At 37.2% G+C, this 25,651-nt stretch overlaps 1 protein-coding gene across 1 annotated transcript in view; it reads right to left on the reverse strand.

Moving 5' to 3' along the window:
- Positions 1-21,000, reverse strand: part of Zdbf2 (zinc finger DBF-type containing 2) — a 39,422-nt gene extending 18,422 nt beyond the window's left edge. The window contains exons 1-2 of the mRNA XM_042679345.1: positions 20,941-21,000; positions 2,796-2,923 (exon numbers count right to left, since the gene is read on the reverse strand). Coding sequence (XP_042535279.1) covers positions 2,796-2,923; positions 20,941-21,000 — 188 coding nt within the window. The remainder of the gene's footprint in view (positions 1-2,795; positions 2,924-20,940) is intronic.
- Between the last annotated feature and the right edge of the window lie 4,651 nt (positions 21,001-25,651).

Here is a 25,651-nt window from a genome sequence, read left to right on the forward strand (position 1 = left end):
TGCCCAGGCCCAGAGTTCAGGACCCACAACCAAAAAAAAAAAAAAAAAAAACCACTCTGGAAATTATAGACACAGATATATTTTTTCTGAATATATTTCCAGAAGCCCATTCAATGGGAGTTAAGAATTGATTATGTAAAATTAAGAACTTCTACACAACAAAAGAAACAATCACCAAAACCAAGGAATAACCTAAAGAAAATCTTCACCAGCTATTCAACGTTTGAAAGATTATAAATAGAAGAATGGAGATTAAAAGAATATATAAATAGCTTAAAAAAACAAAAGAACAAATTCAATTAATTGAGGAAGTGAACCTAGTAATTCTCAGAAAAATACAAATGGATGATACATGCAGAAATGTTCAACATCTCTAGTCACAAAGAAAATGATAATCAAAACTATTCCATAGCCAGGATCTAGGGGCTCACACCTTTGATTCTAGCCACTAAGTAGGCTGAAATCTTGAACTTCTATTCAAAGGCAGCCTAGATAGAAAAATCTGAGACTCTTATCTCTAACTGACCACCAAAAATCTAGAAATTAAGCTCTGGCTCAAGTGATATGTCAGTCTTGAGCAAGGACAGAGGCAGGTCCTGAGTTCCAACTCCAGGACAGGCCCACAAGATAGATAACACACTGTAAGAAAATACAAAGACTTTTTTTTTTGCAGTGATAGGCACTCTTATTACTCTGTTGCTTAAGTCATGCCTCTAGCAGATCTACAATATACAAGTACATTAATAGAAAAGTATACAAACACATAATCCATAGGATAAAATATGACCTATAAATTTCCAAAAGAATCTCTTCTTTCCCAAAGAAAGGCCAATGAAAAGAGATGTTGGCTTTTGAGCCTATCATGCTGGAAGAGGAGAAAAGTAGGCTGAGAATCCTAGTTCTGGCAAGAATGACATGAAATGATAATCCTCAAACACTTCTGGTGTTGTCAGAAATTGGTAAAACCTACTAAGAGGTCTCTATCAAGGATTTACAAATTTTACAAAAATTTGCGTAATCAAATAAGTAGAAACTGATTAAAACCCAAATTTTTATTTATTTATTTTTTTTGGGTCCAGTTGTGGGGCTTGAACTCGGGGCCTGGGCGCTCTCCCTCAGCTCTTCAGATCAAGGCTAGCGCTCTACCACTTGAGCCACAGCACCACTTCCGGCTTTTTTCTTTTTGCTTATGTGGTGCTGAGGAATCGAACCCAGGGCCTCAGGCATGCAAGCCAAGCGCTCTACCACTGAGCCACCTTCCCAGCCCTAAAACCCAAATTTTTAAAAATCTAGTCTTCAATGATACAAGTTCTTGACAAAAGAAACAGGAAAACAGTACTATTTTGCTTTATCTTACACTGGCTGAGGCTACAAACTCATAATATGAAATCTGATTTTCTAGCAGTGTTTTTCTTTAACAAAAGATACTAATAACCCTTACATGGAACCAAACTAGTCTCATAAAAAACAATCAAACAAACTGGATTCTTTAAAAAAAATCTATCTAGACATTCAGATTATAGACATTTGTTTTTGCTTGGTACCTTTTCTACTCAGGATTCATAAGTGAGCAATTAAATTCATAGGAACTGATTTACCTTTTTACTATTGACTGTTCTTACTCTGCTACAATCACCCAGATTTTATGTTATTTATCTTCTAGATATAGTTTTGCTCCCACCATTCTACTCCTTACCCCCACTTAATTCTATGACATACTTAAAACTTCCTAAATATATATGACTAGTTAATGGTCTAAGACTTTTTGTCTGTGGGTGTATGCTGGTTTGAGGATATGAACTCAGAGCCTGGGAGATTTTCCTGAGCTTTTCTGCACAAGCAGTATTCTATCACTTGAGCCACATCTCCACTTCCAGCATTTTTGACAGTCAATTGCAGATAACAGCCTCATAGGACTTTCCTAGCCTGGGCTGGCTTTGAAGTGTGATCCTCATACATCAGCCTCCTTAGCAGCTTGGATTATGGGCAGGAATCACAGGCACCTGTAGCTAAGACTTTTATTTAGGAATAGCAAGCATATAGCCCATATATTTTCTAGTGAAACTTCTTTCTTATGATTTTGGAGATAGAAACCAGACAGTTGCACATATTAGATTAGCATTCTACCATTGAAGTATATTCTTATCCTGTAATGAAATGCCTTCTTTAAGCTAGAAAAATTAAAATTGCAAATAGAAATTAGTAGGTTTTAATAGTTCACTTTAGGGCTGGAAGTGCAGCTCAGTGATAAGAGCACTTGCTTAGGGATAAAATAAATTTTCATGTGTGTGGCAGGGGGGCAGTCCTAAGGCTAGAACTCAAGGTCCTGAGCACTGTCCTTAAGCTGTTTTGCTCAAGGCTAGCACTCTACCACTTGAGCCACAGCTCCACTTCTGGCTCTTTTTGGTGGTTAATTAGATACAAAGTCTCACAGACTTTTCCTGCTCCAGCTGGCTTCAAACTACAATCCTCAGATCTCAGCCTCCTAAGTAGCTAGGATTACAGGCATATAAGCCACTGGCACACCCCCCAATCCCCCCTCTCCCACTCAACTTTATATTTCTTTCTTTCTCTTTCTTTCTTTCTTTCCTTCCTTCCTTTCTTTTTTTAGATCCTAGACTAGAACTTGAACTTGGTATCTGACGCTTTTGCTCATTGGCTAGCACTCTACCAACTGACCCTATCTCCAACCCCTACCTTTGCATTTCTTAACACACGTAGAAAGTCTTCAAACATTAATACAAGTCCAATGATAATCAAGAGGCATGTAGTATAATTCCGCTTGGCTATCTTACCTGGTGTCTTGGTAATTGTATGGGTGGTGTCGCAAAACATCCTGCAAGAAACGTTCCATCAAACCACTGGAACATATACGATTTCTACTCTGTCTGGTCGAGCTTCGGTGCTGAGCACTGAACAAATGCTATAAAGAAAAAGGAAAGTGAATATTTTAAAATCAGTAGTAGTCACTACTAGTGAGAATTTTACAAAATGGATTAATTTATATACTTGTGGTAGAAGTATAAAGTGATATCCTTCCCAAACAGCAGTTCTAAAAACATATATATTAAAAATTAAAAGTATCTTCTTTATAATACAGTAATTGTATTTTTCTAAATATAAGAAAACTACTTAAAATATAGATGAGCTGCTAAAGAGATTGCTTACACAAAAAACTTGAAACACCCTATCCAACAATAAAATCCTTGGATAATACTATGCCCTAAGATGCTTCATATTATATATACTATCTAAGATATACAAAGTAAACTTAATAACTAGGAAGAAATATTACATATTAAAAAAATGAGGGATGCAAAAGAAAAATAACAAAATACACATGTATGGCTTTACCTCAAACTATAGTTTAAATTGTAAATACAAGTAAAAGAAGAAAATACACCAAAATTCTAAAAGCATCTACATGTGTGATATGGTTATGGATACTTTTTCTTATAAAATCTTGTATTTTTCAATGAGCAATTTTTTATACTAAAAATCTGTGAAAAGAGAGAACAGGGTTGGATCCTTATACTAAAAAACAAAAATTAATTCACAATAAGCTATTTTCCTTCAAAGAATTCTGCCTTAAGCAGACTATTAGAATACATACAGAAAATACTTCAGTCTTGCCACAGTTAGGGAAAAAAAATCTGCCTTTACTAATCATTTAGTATCAGGGGAAAAAAATCTGCCTTTACTAATCATTTAGTATCTAGCAAGTGGGATGGGAAAGAAGCCTAGAAGACTGAGACATACAATGTACCAAACAAACACAGGGCAGGTAGTCCATCTTCATAGTGATCTAGTCAAAAACAGAGCCCTTTTCGACAGGAAGCAATTGGGGCACAAAAAAAAATTAAAGAGTCAATTCCCCAAAGTTATGCATCTAGCAGGAAGCAAAGAAGCCAGGATATGAATCTGAGTTTCATCCTAAAGCTTTACGCTCTTTTCTTTATATTGCATTAGCACTAATTTTACATATATCACAGTAAAGGTGATAAAAGAAAAATCAACTCCTCAGCACTATTACAACTCTTGGAAATATTCCATCCATGTTTACTTCAAAGGGTTTCTCTATAATGCTATCTTGGTCTCACTAACAATCTAAATTTGATATTCTCAAAAATCTTCTTGCTACAGAACTCCCCACCGCTCAGTTCCATCACCAGAGCTAGACTACCAGTAGTTGAAGTGATGAGTGCACACAAGGAAATAAAGTCAATGAAAATCCAACCTTGTCCTCTCTCTACCAAGGCCAAAAGAAAAACCAACAATGTAAATGGAAAACTGAAATTACATAAATTGTGGTAACCACCAGGCTATGTATCCCAGATGGGTCAGTTCCTTTAGAATTTAATTTTTTGGCAGTAATGGGGTTTGAACTCAGGGTCTCACATTTGATAGGCTGGTGCTCTCCCACTGAGCCATGCCCCAGCTAAAATTTTGAATTGACATATAATACAAATAAAAGCACGAATCATATGCATATAGCTCCAATTATCACCAAATAAACACATCCATAACCATCTGTCCATGAAAATTAATAAGAACCAAGAAATCCAATGCCCCATGCCAATCTAATATTCTTTCCCTCTTCACCAAAGTATTATCCTAATGTTTAATATTGTAGGTTTGAAAGGTTCTGAGAGTCATATAAATGAAGTCTTACAACACATATTCTTTTGTATACACCTTCTCATTCAACATTTTATTAGTGATATTTTTCCATATTAGCTCATTCCATATTAGCTCATTGTCTTCTTGATGGATTTGGTGTTGCTTCCAGTATTTGGTCATTACAATAATGCTCAATGAACCTTTTTAGTATATGTCTTCTGGTGCCAATACATACATATTTCTGGGTATATTACTAGGAGTGAAACTTCTGAAGCATAAAATATGTATATGTACAGCTTTAGTACTCATTAGAGACCAGTCTTCCAAATGGTTGCATCAATTTCACCTCTATTATAGTTCATATCATAGTATTGTCCTTTGGAAGTAGAGCAACACTTAGTATTGTCAGTCTTTTATTTTAGCTATTATGGATGTTCAATCGTGTATCCATGTTCCTTAAACTGCAATTTTTGTGATAGCTTTTTCATATTTATTAGCTAATGGGATAGGCTCTTTTAGGATGGGATGGGTCTTTCAAATCTCTTCCTGGTTTTTGTGTTTTGTTGCTGCTGATGATCATTTTAGACAAGGTCTTGCAGTTGCCCAGGTTGTCCTTGAACTTGATATACTTTTATGATTATAGGCATCCATTATCAAACCCTGGTGCCCCTTCCTGTTTTTCAAATAGGTCTTCTTGTCTATCAGCTTGTAGAAATTCCTTATTTATTTTGGACATAAACTTTATGTTCAGTTCTATACATTTCAAGCCACATCTTCCTCTCTTCAGCTTGTCCTTTTACTTTATTTTCTACTTTTTCTTAACTCTGATGCAACCTAGTATTTATTTTTCTTTTCTATACTTCTTTTTTTTTTTGGCAGTTCTAAAACTGAACTCAGGGCCTTGTAGTTGCTAGACCAGTCATCTTCCACTGAGCTAAATCCCCAACCCCTCTTTCAGTACTTTTTGAAGCCAGATAGTGGTCTTCCTCATGTAAGTCATGAAGAGTTTCACCTATTTGTTTCTTTATTATATCACTTGGGTGATATTGGATGATATTATTGCTAAATCATAGAGTGATTCAGCAATAAAAGTTTCATTTTTCCACAAACCAAGATCCAATAGATCAAGTATCACTCACTGAAGGAAGAATTGACTTCAATGCTTTGCAGCATCACCTTTAAATCTAACCACCATGTCTGTCTTCTGTTTCCATGGTTCTCCTAAGTTTGCCCTGAGACTACTTTGCCTCAGTGACCAAAGGTTAGGAAGTTTGATACTTGGCATCATATACCATCATATACCCTCTCACAATGATTTTGAAGATTATCTTGGTTCCTCTTATCTTTTTAGGATTTTCGTTGTTTTGTTTTTCGCTGTTCCTGGGGCTTGAACTCTAGGTCTGGGCACTGTCTCTGAGTTCCTTTTGCTCAAGGCTCTCTACCACTTGAGCCACAGCACCACTTCTTTTTCTTTAATTAACTGGAGATATGAGTCTCTTGACTTTCCTGCCCAGGCTGGCTTCAAATGGTGATCCTCAGATTTCAGCCTCCTGAGTAGCTAGGATTACAGGTATGAGCCGCTGGCATGAGCCCATTGTTTATTTTTAGACTGACTTTTTCATTAAAAAAAAAAAACTTTTCTGAGATTTTCTGAATTTCAGTGGACAGAAATAACAATCTATGGAGATATTTACAATTCTCCTTCTTCCAATGGAAGAACATGAGAACTTCTTTCAATATTTACAGGCCTCCCACTTCCTCGGTGCTGGTGATCAACCCAGGACCTGGACGATGCTAAGGCAAGAATTCTGCTACAGAGCTAAATTCCCCAACCCAATGCTTATGATTTTTAATAAAAATTGTAGGCATATTCTGTTATAACTATTCCTTAGGTTTCAATATTCTGTGATCTAACTGTAAAAGATATATCCTTTAAATCTTATTCTTTACATGGCGTTTACATATAAAAATCCAATTGCTTTTTCTGTTGGTTCAACAGTTCTGTTAGTCATGTGTGCATATGGTTTGTTGGATGTTTCTCTTTATAAGCCACAGTGCCCCACATGTTGCCCAGGCCGTCTCAAAATTCCATTTCTCATGGAACCAGGAATCCTTCTGTTTCAGTCTCAAAAGTAAGTAGTACTACCAGCACACATCACCACACCCAGCTTCAAAAGCCTTTTCAATGCCTTTATTAATTTTAATAGTTTATCTACATATCTTTTGGGTTTTCTATGTCCATAATCATATATAAGTATATATATATACATATATATATATATATACATATACATATATATATATATACATATACATATATATATATACATATACATATATATATCAGCCTTTTTGCTTATCTGACTTTTATTTTTGTCATGTTAATCTTTTATCTTTCTTTATTTCTGGGTATATAACTTCTGATAAAATACTGGCTAATATTTTAACTTTTTTTTTTCTGGTGCTACAGATTGAAGCAAAGGCTTTATGGACGTTAGGCAAGCACTTTGCCATTGAATTACCAGCCCCTCTCTGCCCTCAGCACTGAATATTGTTTTAATTCAAGCATTAAGTCTATTATTACTTAATGCTTGGATATACATGGATTTAAATCTTTTGTCCTTTTAAACCTGTTTTCAATTGCTTTTCCCTACACAATATATAATATATAAAGATATATTATATATTTCTAGAAAATTATTATAGAAGTAACAAAATTACAATAACCAACTCTAAACTAACAAAGTCTAAAGTTAACTTTTATCTTAATGAACAATGTAAGATCCTTAGAAATTAACTCCATTTACTACCCTCCCAACCTATAATGGCATTGCTATTAATCCCAAAAAACATTATTTATTTAGATTGCCTACATATTTACCTTTCCATTGTTCTTCATTACTTCCTGTTATCTCTGAGGTTCCATCTGGAATCATTTTCCTTCTGCCTGAAGAACTCCTTTTAGTTTTTCCTTTAGTGGGGGTCTGCTGGTGACAAATTCCCTTAATTTTTGTTTCCTGAAAATATTTTTATTTTACCTTACTTTTACAAGATATACTTAGTGAGTAGAGAATTCTAGGTTGGCAGTTGTTTTCTTTCTTTTGGCTTCCATTGCTTCTATTGGATATTCCCCTAGATCTAAACCCCACTTCTTCACTGCCTTAATAGTTTTCCAAAGCCGTGAAATATGTGTTTTTCCCAAGCTTTCATAGTTAATATAAATCACTCTATCTGTCATGAACAGAATCTTTTTAAATGTCAATTTAGTGCAAGAGTATCCAAATGTATAAAAATTATTTTAAATGTGAGGCAAAAAATTCACTAAATGCTCATTTACTAGAACCTGAAGTTAAAGAATTAATGTTGTACCACTGTCCGAGGTTCAACAAGTAATCTTCAATTCAGGTAATTAAATAATTTTCCAATCATGAGAGAAATACTAAAGAGAGCCTTGAGACTTATTTTCTGCCAGAATTAAAAAGTGTTTCTTTTAAAAAGGGTAAATGGGGGGAAAATCACAATAATGAAAACTTTTTCTTAATATGAACTTAGGTGATTACTATGAATTAAATAAAACAAATGCCACCACACAGCAGAACTTTTACATATTATACACTTACTTTAACTATTTAAGATGTAATAGTTTATTATACTAGAACTGGAACATCAATTTACTACTTAACCTGAGACACATTCTGTAGTACGGACCATAAAGAAAAATTCAGTTTCTTCTAAGTTAACACCACCTTGGTCAGAAAACTATAGCTACTATTACCATAAAAATATGTTAAAATCTCCATGAACAATATTTCATAAACTTTTAACAACAGAAAGAGAACAAAACACTACTCAATTTGTTCTATGAAACCGGTAATACCTAATACCAAAACCACACAAAGACATCACAGGAAAAGAAAGCTACAGACCAACATTCCTTATGATAACATATATAAAATCCTCAACAGAATATTAGCAAACCAAATCCAACAACATATAAAAATTATACACCATGACCAAGTGGGAGCTATCCTAGAAATTCAAGCTTAATTTAACACCCAAAAAACAGACTGACCATGTCCCCCCAAAAGTTCTAACCACTAATGACTACATTTGGAGACAAGGTTTTTATTATAGGGAGTAATTAAGGTTAATGAAATTTTAGGATACAGTACTAATTTAATAGGATTAGCGGCTTTTTATAAGAGGAAGGGAGGAAGTGGCGCTGTAGCTCAAGTGGTAGCTCGCCTTGAGCTGAAGAGCTGAGGGACAGCGCCCAAGCCCAGAGTTCAAGCCCCATGACCGACAAAAAAAAAAAAGTTCTTTGGGGCTGGGAAGGTGGCTCAGTGGTAGAGCGCTTGCCTTGCATGCATGAGGCCCTGGGTTTGATTCCTCAGCACCACATATGCAAAAAGAAAAAAAAAGCTGGAAGTGGTGCTGTAGCTCAAGTGGTAGAGCACTAGCCTTGAGCTGAAGGACAGCGCCCAGGCCCAGAGTTCAGGCTCCACGACTGGACCCAAAAAAAAAAAAAAAAAAAAAAAAAGAGGAAGGGAAAGCATCCTCTCCCTGGACAAGTGAAGATACAATAAGAAAGTTAACCATCTGTAAGCTAGAAAACGGGCTTCACCAAAAACCAATCAGCTAGCACTTGCTCTTGGACCTCTTTAGCCCTCAAAAATAAATTTAACTTGATTAAGCCATCAGTCTATCATATTTTATTGTGGTAGCCTAAGCTGACTAATATAGTAATATACTAACTATATAGATAGACTAATGGAAAAACACATACTGTTGAAATGCATCTGACAAAGCATGTATCTTTCATAATAAAATTCTAAAACTAGGACTAGAAAGCTACTTTCTTTTTTTCTTTTTTTGTGGGTTGTGGGGCCTGAACACTGGGCCTGGGCACTGTCCTCAGCTCTTCAGCTTAAGGCTAGCACTCTACCACTTGAGCCACAGCACCACTTCCAGCTTTTCCTGCTTATGTGGTGCTGAGGAATCAAAGCCAGGGCCTCATGAATGCAAGGCAAGCACTCTACCACGGGCCCTACCTTCCCAGCCCTTAGAAGGCTACTTTCTCAATCTAATAAACATTGTTCTTAATGGTGAGAGAACAAAAGCTTTCTCTGTAAAATTAATGGAGACATGTTTGTATAGTCTCACCACTTCTGTTCAATACTGATTACACTAGAGATCCTAGCAAGGGGAATTAAGCAAGAAAAAGAAATAAAGATATTCAGATTAGAAAAGAAGTAGGAAAATTTGCCGAGGACAAGGAATTAAAATCTCAAGGAATCAGCAAACAAGTATTATGCAAGTTCAGCAAGGTTGCATAATACAAGATCAGTGTTTTAAAAGCTATTGTAGTTCTATATACTAACAATGGACAAGTAAAAACAAATTTAATAAGTCAACTGTATTTACAATAGAATAAAAAATATAAATAAATTTAATGTATGTACGCAGCTCATACTGTGAAAATTACAACACTGTTCGAAGAATTAAAGGAAGCTCTATCAAAATGAGCTAAGATGGATACTCTCCAAATTCATCTGCAGATTCAACACAATCCTGTCAAAATACAGCTTCCTTCCTGCAGAAATTAATAACATGACCTAAAATGCATATGGAAATACAAGGAACCCAGAATATCCAAAATACTGAAAAATATTAGACAACTCAAACAAAGAGGACTCAAACTTTTAGATTTTCAAAATTAATACAAAGATACAGTGCTTAGCAATGAGAGTGGTAGAAAAAGCACCCTAGACATACTCAACAAGTCTTTCTCCATAAAAAAGGACCAAGACAAAGAATATAAAGCAGCCATTTCACTAGCGTCTGAGGAAAGAGCTACCAAATTAAGTAGAGAGATGGCAGACACATTGTTGAGCAAAGACATTCCAGTGACCTTATATATAAAAGAAGGTGCATTAGTCAGCTTTCCATTATCTGAGATAATCAACTTAAAAGGGTAAGTAAGGGTTTACTTTGTCTCACAGTTTTGCAAGTTCTAGTTCATACCTGGTTTGCCCAGTGGCTTTGGGCCTGTGGCAAGAAGCAAATCATAGTAGGAGGAAGCATGCAGCAAAACTGTACACCCAGACAAACAAACAAACACATAAACACACACACAAACACACACACGGGAATAAAAGGATCTGGGCTTCCATTCTCTCCTTCAGCAGTATGCTCCCAATGATCAGATCTCTCCCATTATGTCTTATCTCATAAAGCGTCTTCCACACCTTCCAAGATCACCAGAGGTGGACTCAAGTCACCAGCACAAATCCCAACTGTAGCAGGAGAGAACTAAGCACAAACTACTGTCCCAATTCCCAACATCAACTGTGAATCAACATGGACTTTTCAGCATGGACTTCTCATTGTAGAAGGGATCCCACCCACACCAAAAACGTCAACTATCTACTACAAGAGAAGTCTGCAGCTCTTACAGGTCCTGAGCTCAGGTGGGTAGCTATTAAGTTGCCATACCAGCACTACCACATAGAAAAAACTGACCTCACTTTGTACTGTTCCTTAGCTAAGCATGTCCTGAAAAATATCATTTAGAGATCTCATTCACCCAAAATAAATGGTAGCCTTGAACTCTCTCTTTCTCTCTACTTTAACCCTGTTATGCTAAAATAAATCTTAGCTGAAAGTTTAAAAAAAAAAAAAAAAAGAACATCACAAGTTCAAATCTAACCTGGACTATAGCAAGACCATGTTTTAAAAAACAAGAAAAAGAAAAAAGAAGTAACAAAGAAAGTCTTAGGAGAGAGGATTATTATTATCAAGGAAAGGCCCATGTGTTGAAGGATGCTCTTCTGCCTGATGCTATCAGAAGTGGTAGTGTTTTACAAGGGAGGATCTAATGAAAGGCTTTACATCATTGGGAGTTTCTCCTAAAGGACACTGTGAAATTTCCTGTTGCTTTTCTCTTTTTCTCCTATCCTAGCCATGAAGTGAACATCTCTGCTCCATTACATACTCTCTGACATGATGTGCTGCCTCACCACAGGTGCAAAGCAATCATGGAATAAAACCATCAAAACAGAGAACACAATAAATTTTTCTTTTTTTTTTTTTTTTTTTGTCGGTCGTGGGGCTTGAACTCTGGGCCTGGGCGCTGTCCCTCAGCTCTTCAGCTCAAGGCTAGCGCTCTACCACTTGAGCTACAGCGCCACTTCCGGTTTTCTGGTGGTTTATGGAGATAGGAGTCTCATGGTCTCTCCTGCCCGGGCTGGCTTTGAACCGTGATCCTCAGATCTCAACCTCCTGAGTAGCTAGGATTACAGGCGTGAGCCGCCAGCGCCCGGCTAAACTTTTCTTCTTTGTAAGAAGATTATCTCAGGTATTTTGGTATAACAATGGAAAGATAACATATATTCTGGGCTGTATTATAGTCTAAAAAATTTAAAAAGTATCTAGAAAAAAGCACCTAGTTACACAGGGAATTTCCATCCAGTAGAACAAGAACTGATTTATCAGCAGAAACCTTTCCATCCAGGAGAGGTATTCAAAGTCCTTAGAGGGGAAGAAACCCTGTCAATCAAAATATACCACATCTAGGGCTGGGAATGTGGCTTAGTGGTAGAGGACTTGCCTAGCATGCATGAAGCCATGGGTTGGATTCCTCAGTACCATATAAACAGAAAAAGCCAGAAGTGGTGCTGTGGCTCAAGTGGTAAGAGTGCTAGCTTTGAACAAAAGAAGCTTAGGGGGGCTGGGAAGGTGGCTCAGTGGTAGAGCGCTTGCCTTGCATGCCTGAGGCACCACATAAGCAAAAAGAAAAAAGCCGGAAGTGGCACTGTGGCTTAAGTGGTAGAGTGCTAGCCTTGAGCTGAAGAGCTGAGGGACAGTGCCCAGGCCCAGAGTTCAGGCCCCATGACCGGACCCAAAAAACAAAAAAAACAAAAGAAGCTTAGGGACAGTGGCTAGGCCCTGAGTTTAAGCCCCAGGTTGGGGGAAAACACACACACACACACACACACACACACACACACACACACACACTACACACACACACATACACACACTATACCGCATCTATCAAAGTTATCCTTCAGGGGCTGGGAATGTGGCTCAGTGGTAGAGTGCTTGCCTAACAAGCCTGAAGCGCTGAGTTTGATTCCTCAGTACCAAATATACAGAAAAAGCCGGAAGTGGCACTGTGGCTCAAGTGGTGGAGTGCTAGCCTTGAGCAAAAGCAGCTCAGGGACAGTATCCAGGCCCTGAGTTCAAGCCCCAGGACTGGCAAAAACAAACAAACAAAAAGCTATACTTCAGAAATTAAAGGGAAATAAAATATTTCTTAAGACAAGCAAAAACTGCTAGAATTCCCCAGCATTATATCAGCCCTAAAGGCTTAATTTGGTCCTGTACTAGCAGCACAAGAATATAGAAAAAGTATATAAAAGACATAAAAAACAGCTGAGGGACAGCACCCAGGCCCAGAGTTCTGGTCTCACAACTGACAAAAAAAAAAAAAAAAAAGACATAGAAAACAATTAAAAAATTAACAAAATTACAAGGATATATATTTACTTATCAGTAATAAGAATGTAAACAGAATAATTTCCAAATAAAAGATACAGACCAAATTAATTGATCAAAAAATAAGACTGAAGCCAGGCTCCCGAGGCTCTTGCCTGTAATCCTAATCACTCAGGAGGCTGAGATCTGAGGATCCAGGTTCAAAGTCCAGACAGCAAAGTCCGTGAGACTCTTATCTCCAATAAACCACCAAAACACTGGAAGTGGCATTGTGGCTCAAGTGGTAGAGTGCTCGCCTTGAGCTGAAGAGCGCAGGGACAGTGCACAAGCCCAGAGTTCAAGCCCCATGACCAACAAAAATAAATAAATAAGACAGCCAGGCACAGGTGACTCACGCCTATAATCCTAGCTACTCAGAAGGCTGAGATCTGAGGACTGCAGTTCAAAGCCAGCCCGAGCAGTAAAGTCCAATAGACTCTTATTTCCAATTAACCTCCAGAAAACTGGAAGTGGCACTGTGGCTCAAGTGGTAGAGTGCTAGCCTTGAGCTGAAGAGCTGAGGGACAGTGCCCAGGCCCGGAGTTCAAGCCCCATGACCTGACCAAAAAAGAAAAACAAAAACTCAATGATATGCTGCTACTAGACACTCACCTTAAAGTTACCCGCAGACTGAAAGGATAAAGATATACTATATATACATGGAAATTAAACACAAACAGAAGTAACTATGCTTCTATCAGATAAACGGACTTTAGGTTAAAATGTTTTTAAAAAAATGTCACTGTAGGCAGAGCAATGGTGGCTCATACCTGTAATCTTAGCTACTGAGGTGGCTAAGATCTGAGAATTGTAGTTTGATGTCAGTCTGAGCAGATAAATCTGAGGTTTTTAATCTCCAATTAACCAGCAAAAAGCCAGAGGTTAAGGAGTGGCAGAATACCAACCTTGAGCAAAACAGCCTAGTGAGAGCTCAAGACCCTGAGTTCAAGCCCCAGTAACAGTGGAAAAAGTGGAAAGAGAGAAAGAGAAAGACAGACAGAGAGAAGGAAGGAAGGGAGGAAGGAAGGAAGAAAGGAGGGAAGGAGGGAGGGGACAGAAAAGGAGGGAGGGAGGGAGGAGAGAAAGAGAAAGAGGGAGGGAATAGGGCACTGTATACTGATAAAGGCATGAATTCAATTAAAGGAAATGAAGTAACAAACATAGAAACACTAGTAGATTGCACAAATTACATCAATAGTTCTAAAACAAGAGACATCTAGTATAATAACAGGAACTCAAAATGCTAATTTCAAGCTAGGCACAAGTGGCTCACACCTGTAATCCTAACTACTCAGGATGCTAAGATCTGAGAGCTGAGGTTTGAAGCCAGATCTGGCGGAAAATTCTTAGAGACTCCTATCTCTAAACCATCCATAAGCTGGGAGTGTGGGTGTGGCTCAATGGGCAGAGCACTAGTCAGGAAGGGGATAAACAAGTGCCCAGGCCCTCAGTTGTATGTGGCATGAACAAACAAATCATGTCTCAAAAACCAAAAAGAGCCAGACACTGATGGCTTACACCTGTAATCCTAGCTACTCAGGAGGCTGAGATCTGAGGACCACGGTTCAAAGCCAGCGCAGGCAGTAAAGTCCATGAGGCTCTTATCTCTAAAACCACCAGAAAACTGGAAGTGGTGCTATGGCTCAAATGGTAGAGCACTTGCCTTGAGCTGAAGAGCTGAGGGATGATTTCAAGCCCCAGGACCGACCAAAAACAACAACAACAACTAGAACAACAAAGGTGGGAAGGTGGCTCAGTGGTAGAGCGCTTGCCTTGCATGCATGAGGCCCTGGGTTCAATTCCTCAGCACCACATAAGCAGGAAAAAAAAAGCCAGAAGTGGTGCTATGGCTCAAGTGGTAGCACACTAGCCTTGAGCTGAAGAGCTGAGGGACAGCGCCCAGACCCAGAGTTCAGGCCCCACGAATGGACCAAAAAAAATAAAAATAAAAATAAATTAAAAAAAAAAGAACCAGTGGCTCATGCCTATAAACAGCTACTTGGGAGGCTGAGATCTGAAAGTCAGCCAGGATAGACAAATTGACAACTCTTCAAATGACCAGCAAAAAAAGGTAGGAGTGGAGGCGTGACTCAAGCACCATCCATCAGCAAAACAGCTGAGAGAGAGCACAAGGCCTTAAGTTCAAACCTTAGTATCAGAAAACAAAACTGCTGAGAAAGAAATCTTATTCCCAATGCTATGCTTAATCAAGGACATGATTGATCTCTGCAATAATAATTATGAAACAGAAGAAAATGATTGACGAGGACATAAAAAAATGAAAATATATCTCATGTTCATAGACTGAAAAATATTGTTGAAATTTCCACACTACCTAAAGATACAATGCAATTCCTATCAAAATACCAATAATATTCTTCACTGAACTAGAAAAAAATCCATAACATTTATGTGAAACCACAAAAAAACTTAAATAGCCAAAGTAATCCTGAGAAAAAGAATAAATGTAGAATAATGCAATATCAAAATACACTACAAAGCTATAGTAACCAAAACAACATGGTACTTGGTTTAAGACCAGACAATAAAGCAAAGAAAACTAATAGAAACCCGGGAATAATCCACATACTTGCAAGCAACTAGGAGCAGAAAAAAACCTACATGGTACTGGGAAAACTAAGTAACTACAAAAGAGACTTCTTTTTTGGGGGTGGGGTGGGGGGGTGACCTGGGGCTTTGAACTCAGAGCCTACGTGCTGTCCTTGACCTTTTGTACAAGGCTAGCACTCTACCATTTTAGCCACAGCTCCATCTCTGGCTCTAATTGTTGGTCTAAGTCTCATGGACTTTCCTGCCTAGGCTGGTTTTGAACCATGATCCTCAGATCTCAGCCTCCTGAGTAGCTAAGATTACAGGCATGAGCCACCGGTGCTTCACTGACTTCTGTCTCATAAAACATACAAAAATCAACTCAAAAAGAATCAAAGAATCAAGTCTAAGATTTGAAACTATGAAACTACTAGAAGAAAATATAAGAGAACTGCTTCAGAACATTGGTCTAGATCAAGAATTTTTTTTGGAAAATGCTATCAAAATCACAGGGAACAAAAAGCAAAAACTGACAAATGGGATTAAATTAAATTAAAATATTTCTGTACTTAAAAGTAAATCAAAAGAAAGAATAAACACCCTCTAGGGCCAGTGACTGCATTGCCTATAATTCTAGGTATTCAAAAGGTAACGATGGGATGATAGCTGTGCAAAGACAGCCAGCAAATAGTTAGCAAGACCCAATTTCAACAGGTAAACTAGGCATAGCAGTACACGACTGTAATCTAACTACCTGAGAAGCATGAATAAGAGGACTGTGGTCTCAGAAGTGGTGCTGTAGCTCAAGTGGTAGAATGCTAGCCTTGAGCTGAAGAGCTGAGGGACAGTGCTCAGGCCCAGAGTTCAAGCCCCACGACTGACAAAAAAAAAAAAAAAGAAGGAAAGAAAGAAAAGAAAAAGAGAACTGTGGTCTCAGTGTACCCCAGGCAATATTCTGTCTTTAAAAAAAAAAAAAAGGGCTGGGAAGGTGGCTCAGTGGTAGAGCGCTTGCCTTGCATGCCTGAGGCCCTGAGTTCGATTCCTCAGCACCACATAAGCAAAAAGAAAAAAGCCAGAAGTGGCACTGTGGCTCAAGTGGTAGAGCGCTAGCCTTGATCTGAAGAGCTGAGGGACAGCACCCAGGCCCAGAGTTCAAATCCCATGACCGGACCCAAAAAACAAAAACAAAAACAAAAAACTAAAGCAAGAGCTAGAGGCATGTGGTAGACTGCCTAACAAGTGTGAGGCCCTGGGTTCAATCCACACTACTGCCAAAAATATATATATATAACTTAAATAAAAATTTAAATATCTAAAGCAAAAAGGCCCAACGCTTGACTCAAGTAGCAAGAACAAGTACAAGCCCTACATTCAAATCCTAGCAGAGAGACAGAAACAACCTATAGAACCAGAGAAAAACTGACAAACTATTAATCAAAGCATAAATTTCCAGAATCCAATAACTCAACAGTAAAATAATAGTAAGTATTATTATATTATTATAATCTAAGTTTAAAATAAGCAAATGCCCTGAATAGACATTTCCAAAAGAGGATATAAAAATGCATATGGCGACCTGGAAACCAGTGGCTTACACCTGTTATCCTAGCTACTTAGGAGGCCAAGATCTGAGGACTGCAGTTTGAAGCCAGCCTAGGCAGGAAAGTCTATGATACTCTAACTACTAAAAAGCTGGAAGTGAAGCTGTGCCTCAAGCAATAGAGCACAAAAGCTCAAGGTCAATGCTCAGGTTCTGAGTTCAAGCCCCACGACAAAAAAAAAAAAAAAAAAAAAAGCAGATGGCCAAGAAGTACACAAAAAACACTCAAAATCATCTTAATCATCACTAAACATCACATCATCAGAGAAATGCAAGTCAAAAACACAATGAGATATCTTCTCATTCCAGTCAGATGGTTATCATCAAAAAGATGACCAAAAAATGCTACCAAGGATTCAGATTTAAAAAAACTCTCACATACTATCAATGGAATATTCGTATAGCCTTAACAGAAAACAATGTGCAAAACAAAAAGCTAGCATCAAAAAATGAGAAATAGAACTACCATATGACCTAGCAATCTCACTATGTCATGTTTATCTGTACCATTAATAACAGCCAAGAAACAACCTAGGGTCTATAGATGGATAAATGGATAAAGAAAATGTGATATATGTGATACACATATATATCACATACATATACATGACATATATTATCATATGTAATCACACATATATCCCACATATATATTATTATATACATGTATATAACCATACATGTATGTTTACATAAACATACATGTATGTGTATGTGTGTAAATATATATATACACACAATTCTTTCCATAAGAAAGAATGAAATCCTGGGGATATAACATAACTTAAATGATAAGAGTGCTTGGCTAGCAAGCATAAGGCACTAGGTTCAAACCCCAATACTGCCTAAAAAAAAAAAAAATCAATAAAATCTGTCATTTGCAACAACATACATAGAACATAGCATATTATGTTAAGTGAAAAAAGTCAAGCACAAAAAGACAAATACTATATTCTCTCACTTACATGTAGAAGCTAAAAAGTACATTTTGTCAAAGAAGAGTAGAATAATCATTACTAAGTCTGAAGAGGGCATGGGGTGGAAGGGATAACAAATACAGGAGAATACATGGGTAGGCGGAGTAGCTTCTAACATTCTATAGCACACCGGGTAGCTACGGTTAACAACAATTTATTACATATTTCACAATGGACAGCAGAGAAGATTTTGAATGCTTCCAATACAAAAATGGAAAATGAGGCAATAGATATGGCAAATCCAATGACCTGACCATTAAACACTGAATACAAGTACTTAAAATAGCACACCATATACAATTACTATGTGTCAATTAAATATATTTCTCAAAGACTGTGTGATACCAGTCTTAGGTTAGATATATAGAGACCAATGGCATAGAATTGAAAATAAACAGTCTGACATTTTATGTAGTCAATTCATTTTCAACAGGTATCAAGACAATTCAATGGACAAAGGACAGTATTTTCAACAAATTGTGGCAATAACTGGGTACCACAAGCTAAAGAATGAAACTGGACTCCTACCTCTATGTATTCAGAATAATTAACTCCAAATGGATGAAAAACCTAATTGTAGGAGCAATTATAAAACTTCTCAAAGAAGTTTTATAGGCATACATAGGCATACTTCTTTATGACCTTACATTGAATAATCCTCAGACATTAAAAACACCACAAAACAAAACAAAATCAATACATTCAGCTGGGTGTGGTGACTCACACCTCTCTTCTCACCAGGAGGCCCAGACAAGAGGATTGAAAATTGGAGACTAGCCTGGACAACATAGTTAAGACCTCAAAAAAAAAAAAAAAGAGCTTAAAAAATTTTTTGAGGTCTCACTATGTAGCCCAAGCTAACTTGGAAAGATCTTGCTTTCACCTCCCCTAAGAATTGGGATCGTAGGCTTATAGGCATGTATCACCATACTCAGAAACACTTTTATACATCAATGCATACTATCAAGGAAGTAGAAAGACAACCCACAGAACGAATGGGAGAGAGTATTTGCTAATCCTGCCTCTCCTAAGGGTCCAGTACACAGAATACATAAAAGACTTTCAACTCAACAATTTTTAAAAAAATGTTTTTAATGGGTACCTGATTTGAGTATCATCCAAAGAAGATACACAAAATTGCCAGTAAGCACATGAAAACATGCTCAATGACATTAAGAAAATACAAATTAAAGTCACAAGGAAGTATCACTTTACATCCACTGAAATGGTTGTCATTTTTTTTTAAGTGCTAGGAAGAATCAGGAGAAATTAGAACCCTCATGCATTGCTGGTGGTAACATAAAATAGTAGAGCTACTTTGGAAAACAGTGAGGCAGTTCCTCAAAAAAGTTAAGTAGTTACCATGTCCCAACAACTCCATTCCTACATATATGTCCAGGAGAACTGAAAACATTAAGTCCACACAAACACTTGTATGCAAATACTCATAGTAATATTCATGGTAGCCAAAAAAAGTAAAAACAACCTAAACACCTATCAATTGAATGAATAAGCAAAATATAGTACTATTATTATAACAGAATATTATTAGCCATAAAATAGAATGAAGTAGTAATATATGCTATGCCATGGACGAACCTTGAAAAATCTTACGCTGATTAAAAAAAAAAGCCGTACACAAAAGATCTCACATACATAACTCCATTAATATGAAATATATATAACAGTTAAATCTATTCAAACAGAAAGTCGTTTTATATTTACCCAGGAATTAAGGATTACAAGGAAATATAGAATATTTACTTAATGCATAGAGGGTTTTCTTTTAGGGTGATGAAAATGTTCTGAAATTAGTATACTTTTGTATACTCACTGAACTCGTATCTGGATTTCACATTTTAAAAGGGAAAATGTTTACAGAATAAGAATTATATCTTAATAAAAATTTATTTTAAAGAACCATCATACCAATTTTTCTCCCCAATAGTAGTGGCAATGATCCTTTTAAAGCACAAGTTAGCGGATTTAACAACTGGGCTCAGAACACAAACACGTATTCCCTTGGAATAAAGTACAGTCCTTACCTTAACCTTGACAGTTTCAGGTATCTCCTCTTCTGACGTCTTTGCATATTACTTCTCACCCACCTTTCCCTCCCACTGCTGCCACACTGGTCTCACCTGTTGGTTTTCGGTTAGGATGACACTCTTCTGCCTGAGAGTCTCTGTCCTTTTCTTTCGTCTACCTAGAAAGTCTGCTCCCATATATACATATATATATATATGTATATATATATATATATGCAAACCTGGCACCATACCTGATTCAAATATTAACTCAAATGTCACGTTCTGGGTTGTTCTTGTTTTTTATAAAGGCCTTACCTGGCCCCCTAACTTAAAATAGCACCCCTTCATTTTCTTTTCCTCATAAATTTTTTTACAACCTGACACACTGTGTGTTGAGTTCATATGACTCATTTCTGTCCTACTGCACTAGGCTATAAGCACTGAAAAAAATCAAACTCCATTTTGTTCATGGTACAGTGCTAGAATTTAAGCAGTTATCTGCAAATGAGCTGGGTTTCCATCTACTCTATTCCATGAATGAGCAAATGAATTTAACAAAGTATAAAGAAGAGAGGCTCACAACTAAGATCCTCTAAGGTGTCGTCATATTAGTGGAACCTCTCACCTGTTCCAGGTTACTGTACTGCACACGGCAATAGCTGCAATATCCTTGTCTCTTCTGCATCTTGAGTAACCAAAGGCAGGTGGCTACTCTCTTCCAACCCCCAAACTGCAAAAAAAGTGCAACTATTTGAAAGTAGAAAAAAATCAAAATTCCTTACTACTATGAGAAAAATGACTCAAAAGCCCAGTTTTGGGGGTGTTTTTTTGTTTGTTTTCTGAGATAAGGTCTTGCTATGTCGCCCAGACTAACCTTAAGCCCCGAGTCCTCTGTTCTTGGTTTTCTGAATGTGAAGATTAGAGGTGTGCTCCACCACACTCAGCTTCCATCTATTGCTATTTCTTTTTATTGTCCCAGCCTTACTTAGGTCTTGAACTCAGGACTTAATTGCTGACCCTGAGCTCCTTTTGCTCAAGGCTGGCACTCTAACGCTTGAGCCACAGCACCACTTCCAGCTTTCTCTGAGTAGTTTCCTGGACAGAAGAATCTCATGAACTTTCCTGCCTGGGCTGGCTTTGAACCGTGATCCTCTGATCTCAGTCTTCTGAGTAGCTAGGATTATAGGCATGAGCCACCAGCACCCAGCCCACTTAGTCCTATTTCTAATAGTAGTCAGAAAAGTATATAAAGCAGATATGAGACACGGAATTAATCAGCATTTGTGCCAATATCTGAAGACTTAAATGACAAAAATTCTTATCAATTTTCTGACAGCTTACTGACATTAGGAACTGATATAGTAACAAAAAATAAAGTACTTAATTTCTAAAGACAAACTACTTTTTTTTTCACCCTCCGTCATGGGTCTTGAACTCTGGACCTGGGCGCTGTCCCTCAGCTCTTCAGCTCAAGATTAGCTCTCTACCACATGAGCCACAGTGCCACTTCCAGTTTTCTGGTGCTTAACTGGAGATAAGAGTCTAATGGACTTTCCTGCCCGGGCTGGCTTTGAACTGACATCCTCAGATCTCAGCCTGCTGAGTAGCTGGGATTATAGGCATGAGCCATTGGTGCCTGGCTGACAAATTATTTTTTGTGTGTGTCCGTCATGGGTCTTAAACTCAGGGCCTAGATACTGTCCCTGAGGTTTTGTGCTCAAGGATAGCATTCTTCCACTTGAGCAATAGTTCCACTTCTGGCTTTTTGGTGATTAACTGACATATGAGTTTCATGGACATTCCTGCCAGGCTGGTTTTGAATGGTGATCCTCAGATCTCAATCTCCTACACATAGCTAACTAGGATTACAAGCATGACCCTGGCTAAATTACTTTTCTTAAAAATTTATTTTTCATAATATTTAAATAGTTGTACAAAGGGACTTCAATTCAACATGTCAGTTTGTGAGTACAATGCATCTTGACCATTGTCACTAGGGTAGTGTAACAGTATTATTTCCTCTTCTCTTATGGAGTTAATTCTTCCTATGATATTTCTATACAAAACTCAAGATTATTTAAATTTTCCATGTCTAATTCTCTATATGATAGTTCAGATACCTAGGGTAGTTTCTGCTCAGCTCATAAAACAGGCAAATGTTAGGAGAACTTATCTAACCAAGTTAATAAAAATCGCCGCTCAAATGCAAGACCATTCTTTTCTGACAAGTACGTGAATCAAAAATCTATTAGAAAATTTTCCCTGCTAGTGTTTCGAGATATCTTGGCAAATAAATCATTTTCTAGTTTCTATCCATCCTTTACCACTACATCCTGCAGTACTTCCAAACCACACTAAGTGCCAAAAATCACAATTCTCAGTTAATAGACCTGAAAAAGAGCCTAGGAGTGAGAATTTTAAATTCTCCTAAGATAATCTGGATAAACTGGTACTATATTTACTGACATAATGCATGTATATTTATAGTTTAAGTAAAAACTTCACTGTACTGTTCTTGCTGATTTCTTTTCTTCTTTTTTCTCTTTTTTTTTGTGGTTACAAGGCTTAAACTCAGGGCTTGGGTACTGTCCTTGAGCTCTTTGCTCAAGGCTAGTACTCTATCACTTTGAGCCATAGCTCCACTTCCAGTTTTCTGGTGGTTAACTGGAGATAAGAGTCTCACGGACTTTCCAGCCCAGGCTGGGTTTGAACCATAATCCTCAGATCTCAGCCTCCTTACTAGCTAGGATGACAGGCGAGAGCCACCAGCACCGGCTCTTACTGGTTTCTTAAAATTACAGAGCTATAAATAAATAATTTTCTTTTCTTCCTCTAGTACTGGGATTTGAATTCAGGTACTCCTGCTAGACAGACATCAAGACATTCTACCACTTGAGCCATGCCCCAGGCCCTTTTTGCGTTAGTTATTTTTTTCTCCCCCAGAAAGGGTCTTGCTTTTGCCTTGGACTAGCTAAGACTATTCTATGATCCCACTGCCTATATACCTCATACGTAGCCGAGATCCCAGACAGGTACCATCACACCCACCTTGTTTGTTGAGATTCGGAAGAGGTCTCTTGGTGACTTTTTGCCCGGGCTAGCTTCAAACCATAATCCTCTTGATCTCTGCCTCCCAATTCAACTTTAAATTTTAGTTTAAACATTCTTGTCTATTGTAAAATACGTAACAATTTTTCTTTGTGCTTTGAGTATTTGTTTGAAACAAAGTCTCCCTATATATCCCAGGTTGGCCTCAAAATTTCTGAAGTTCCTACCTCAGCCATCCAAGCACTAGTATTACAAGTATATACCATACATACTTGTACCATACCTGCCTCTGTTACGTGAGGTTTTTGTTGTTGTCTTGTGCTGGTACTAGGGCTTCAACTCAGCCTGACACTGTCCTTCAGTTTTTTTGCTAAAGGCTGGCGTTGCTCTACCACTTGAACCACGGCTTCATTTCTGCTTCTTTTTGCTGGTTAATGGGAGACAACAGTCTCATAGACTTATCTGCCCCAGCTGGCTTTGAATAGCGATCCTCAGATCTCAGCCTCCTGAGTAGCTAGAATTACAGGCGTGAGCCACCGGTGCCTGGCAATGAGTACTTCTAAATAAGAGTATTCAGCAGTTAAAAAGCTTCCATTCAAGTTAACATCAATGACTGAAAAATGAAATCACAGCCTTAAAACCAGTAAGATGAGAATACAAAAGCTTCAAGTCAAAATTCCAACATAACATTCACTTACCTATTACTTGCAGTTGAGAACCTTGGTTCTTCCGACTTCTCACACTTACAGGGAAAAGAAGTCAATTAAATCAGCATCTGAAATAATATGAAATTACTTTAAACTCGCCTTTTTTCTATTAATTTTACTTCATTTATTAATCTGAGAGACATAAAATGAAACAAAACTTCTATGTTATACAGATAAGGCAATTTTTAGACTAAGAGACTTCTAAAATTTAAACCTAATTTTTAATCACAATTTTTGCATGGCATGTAATTACATGATGACTATTTTAGTGATTTATTAAAAATATAACTATCAATGACTAAAAGGCAAAATAAAAATGAGTCTGCCATCACGGGCACAAATGAAATACCTATGGCCTTTAAGCATTTTAGCACTATCACCTGTCATGTCCCTCATCTCTCCTGCTGGGACAGTGAGTTATAACAAACCAGCAGCACGCGTTGGTATTTTTAAAAATTCACATGCCTAATTTCTACCTGAAACTTACCAAATCAAATCCCCTTCAAGGTTATTAAGGGAGGCCAGGCAGTGCATGTTATGTACAATGAAAATACTCCTAAGTGTTTCAAAGTTCACCCAATAATACAAGTTATCACTTTTTATGAGTTAGTAAAATTCTTACTATAAAGATCATTTCTTTGGGGTTTGGGACTATATTACTTGGCATAATTGAATAGGTCTTTTTATATAAACTATGAATTCTACTAGAACTCAACTTTTTTTTAAATAAAGTAACAAATGATTTACCTGAAGCAGAAAAGTGCAGGTATTTTATTAGCTGTGTTGAGTCTTGATAAACACCTATAAATTAAAACAAAAAATTTAATTGTTAAATCCCATTACTGAATGCATATTCAACAGACCAAACAAGTATCCCCAAGTCACACTTAAGTTTGAAAAAAAAAGTCATGTTTCCAAATAATACAAAAGAATATTAACTTTTGAACACAAAGTACTTTTATGTATTATCACTCACTGATTGTCAACATGATTTCCTAAGGTATACTGCAATTGGCCTATCACCCCTCTGGGTCACAGGAACAGTAGCTGTAAAAAAATGTAAGGAGCAACTATGCTCCAAAGTTTAGGTTAAGAGCAAAAGTGCTGTCACACCCAAAAATAAGTTCTATGAGAAACTTTACAAGAAATACTAAGTAAAATCTGGATCCCCAACTAATGACTCAACTGTCAGCTACAATATTCATTTTATGGGAAAATACTGTCAATTCGTCATAGTCCATTTATATCAGTGAATGATTAAGCAAAATGACCAATTTTTTTATTCCTCTGCATTGTTGTTGGCAAAGTGTTCATCCTCACTGGTTTAAAAACAATTCCAACACTGAACAAGATGTATTGAACTCATAACTTGACTTAGGGAATTGAATCTCTGTGTACCTACTTAAATTTTTTAATCCAATTCAAAAGAGACAGTGACACAAATAATACAAAATAAAAATCAGTTGTATATTCCACCAGTTGCCATCAACATGTCAAATGTATCTATTAAGCATCTATGCTGTGCACAGTTCTCTGTGCTAGAAGCTTTGGTGGATAGACAAATATGAGACAAGTGTTCTT

Source organism: Dipodomys spectabilis, unplaced genomic scaffold (genome assembly GCF_019054845.1).
Source record: "Dipodomys spectabilis isolate Male_0828 unplaced genomic scaffold, ASM1905484v1 ptg000051l, whole genome shotgun sequence".
Classification (NCBI taxonomy): domain Eukaryota; kingdom Metazoa; phylum Chordata; class Mammalia; order Rodentia; family Heteromyidae; genus Dipodomys; species Dipodomys spectabilis.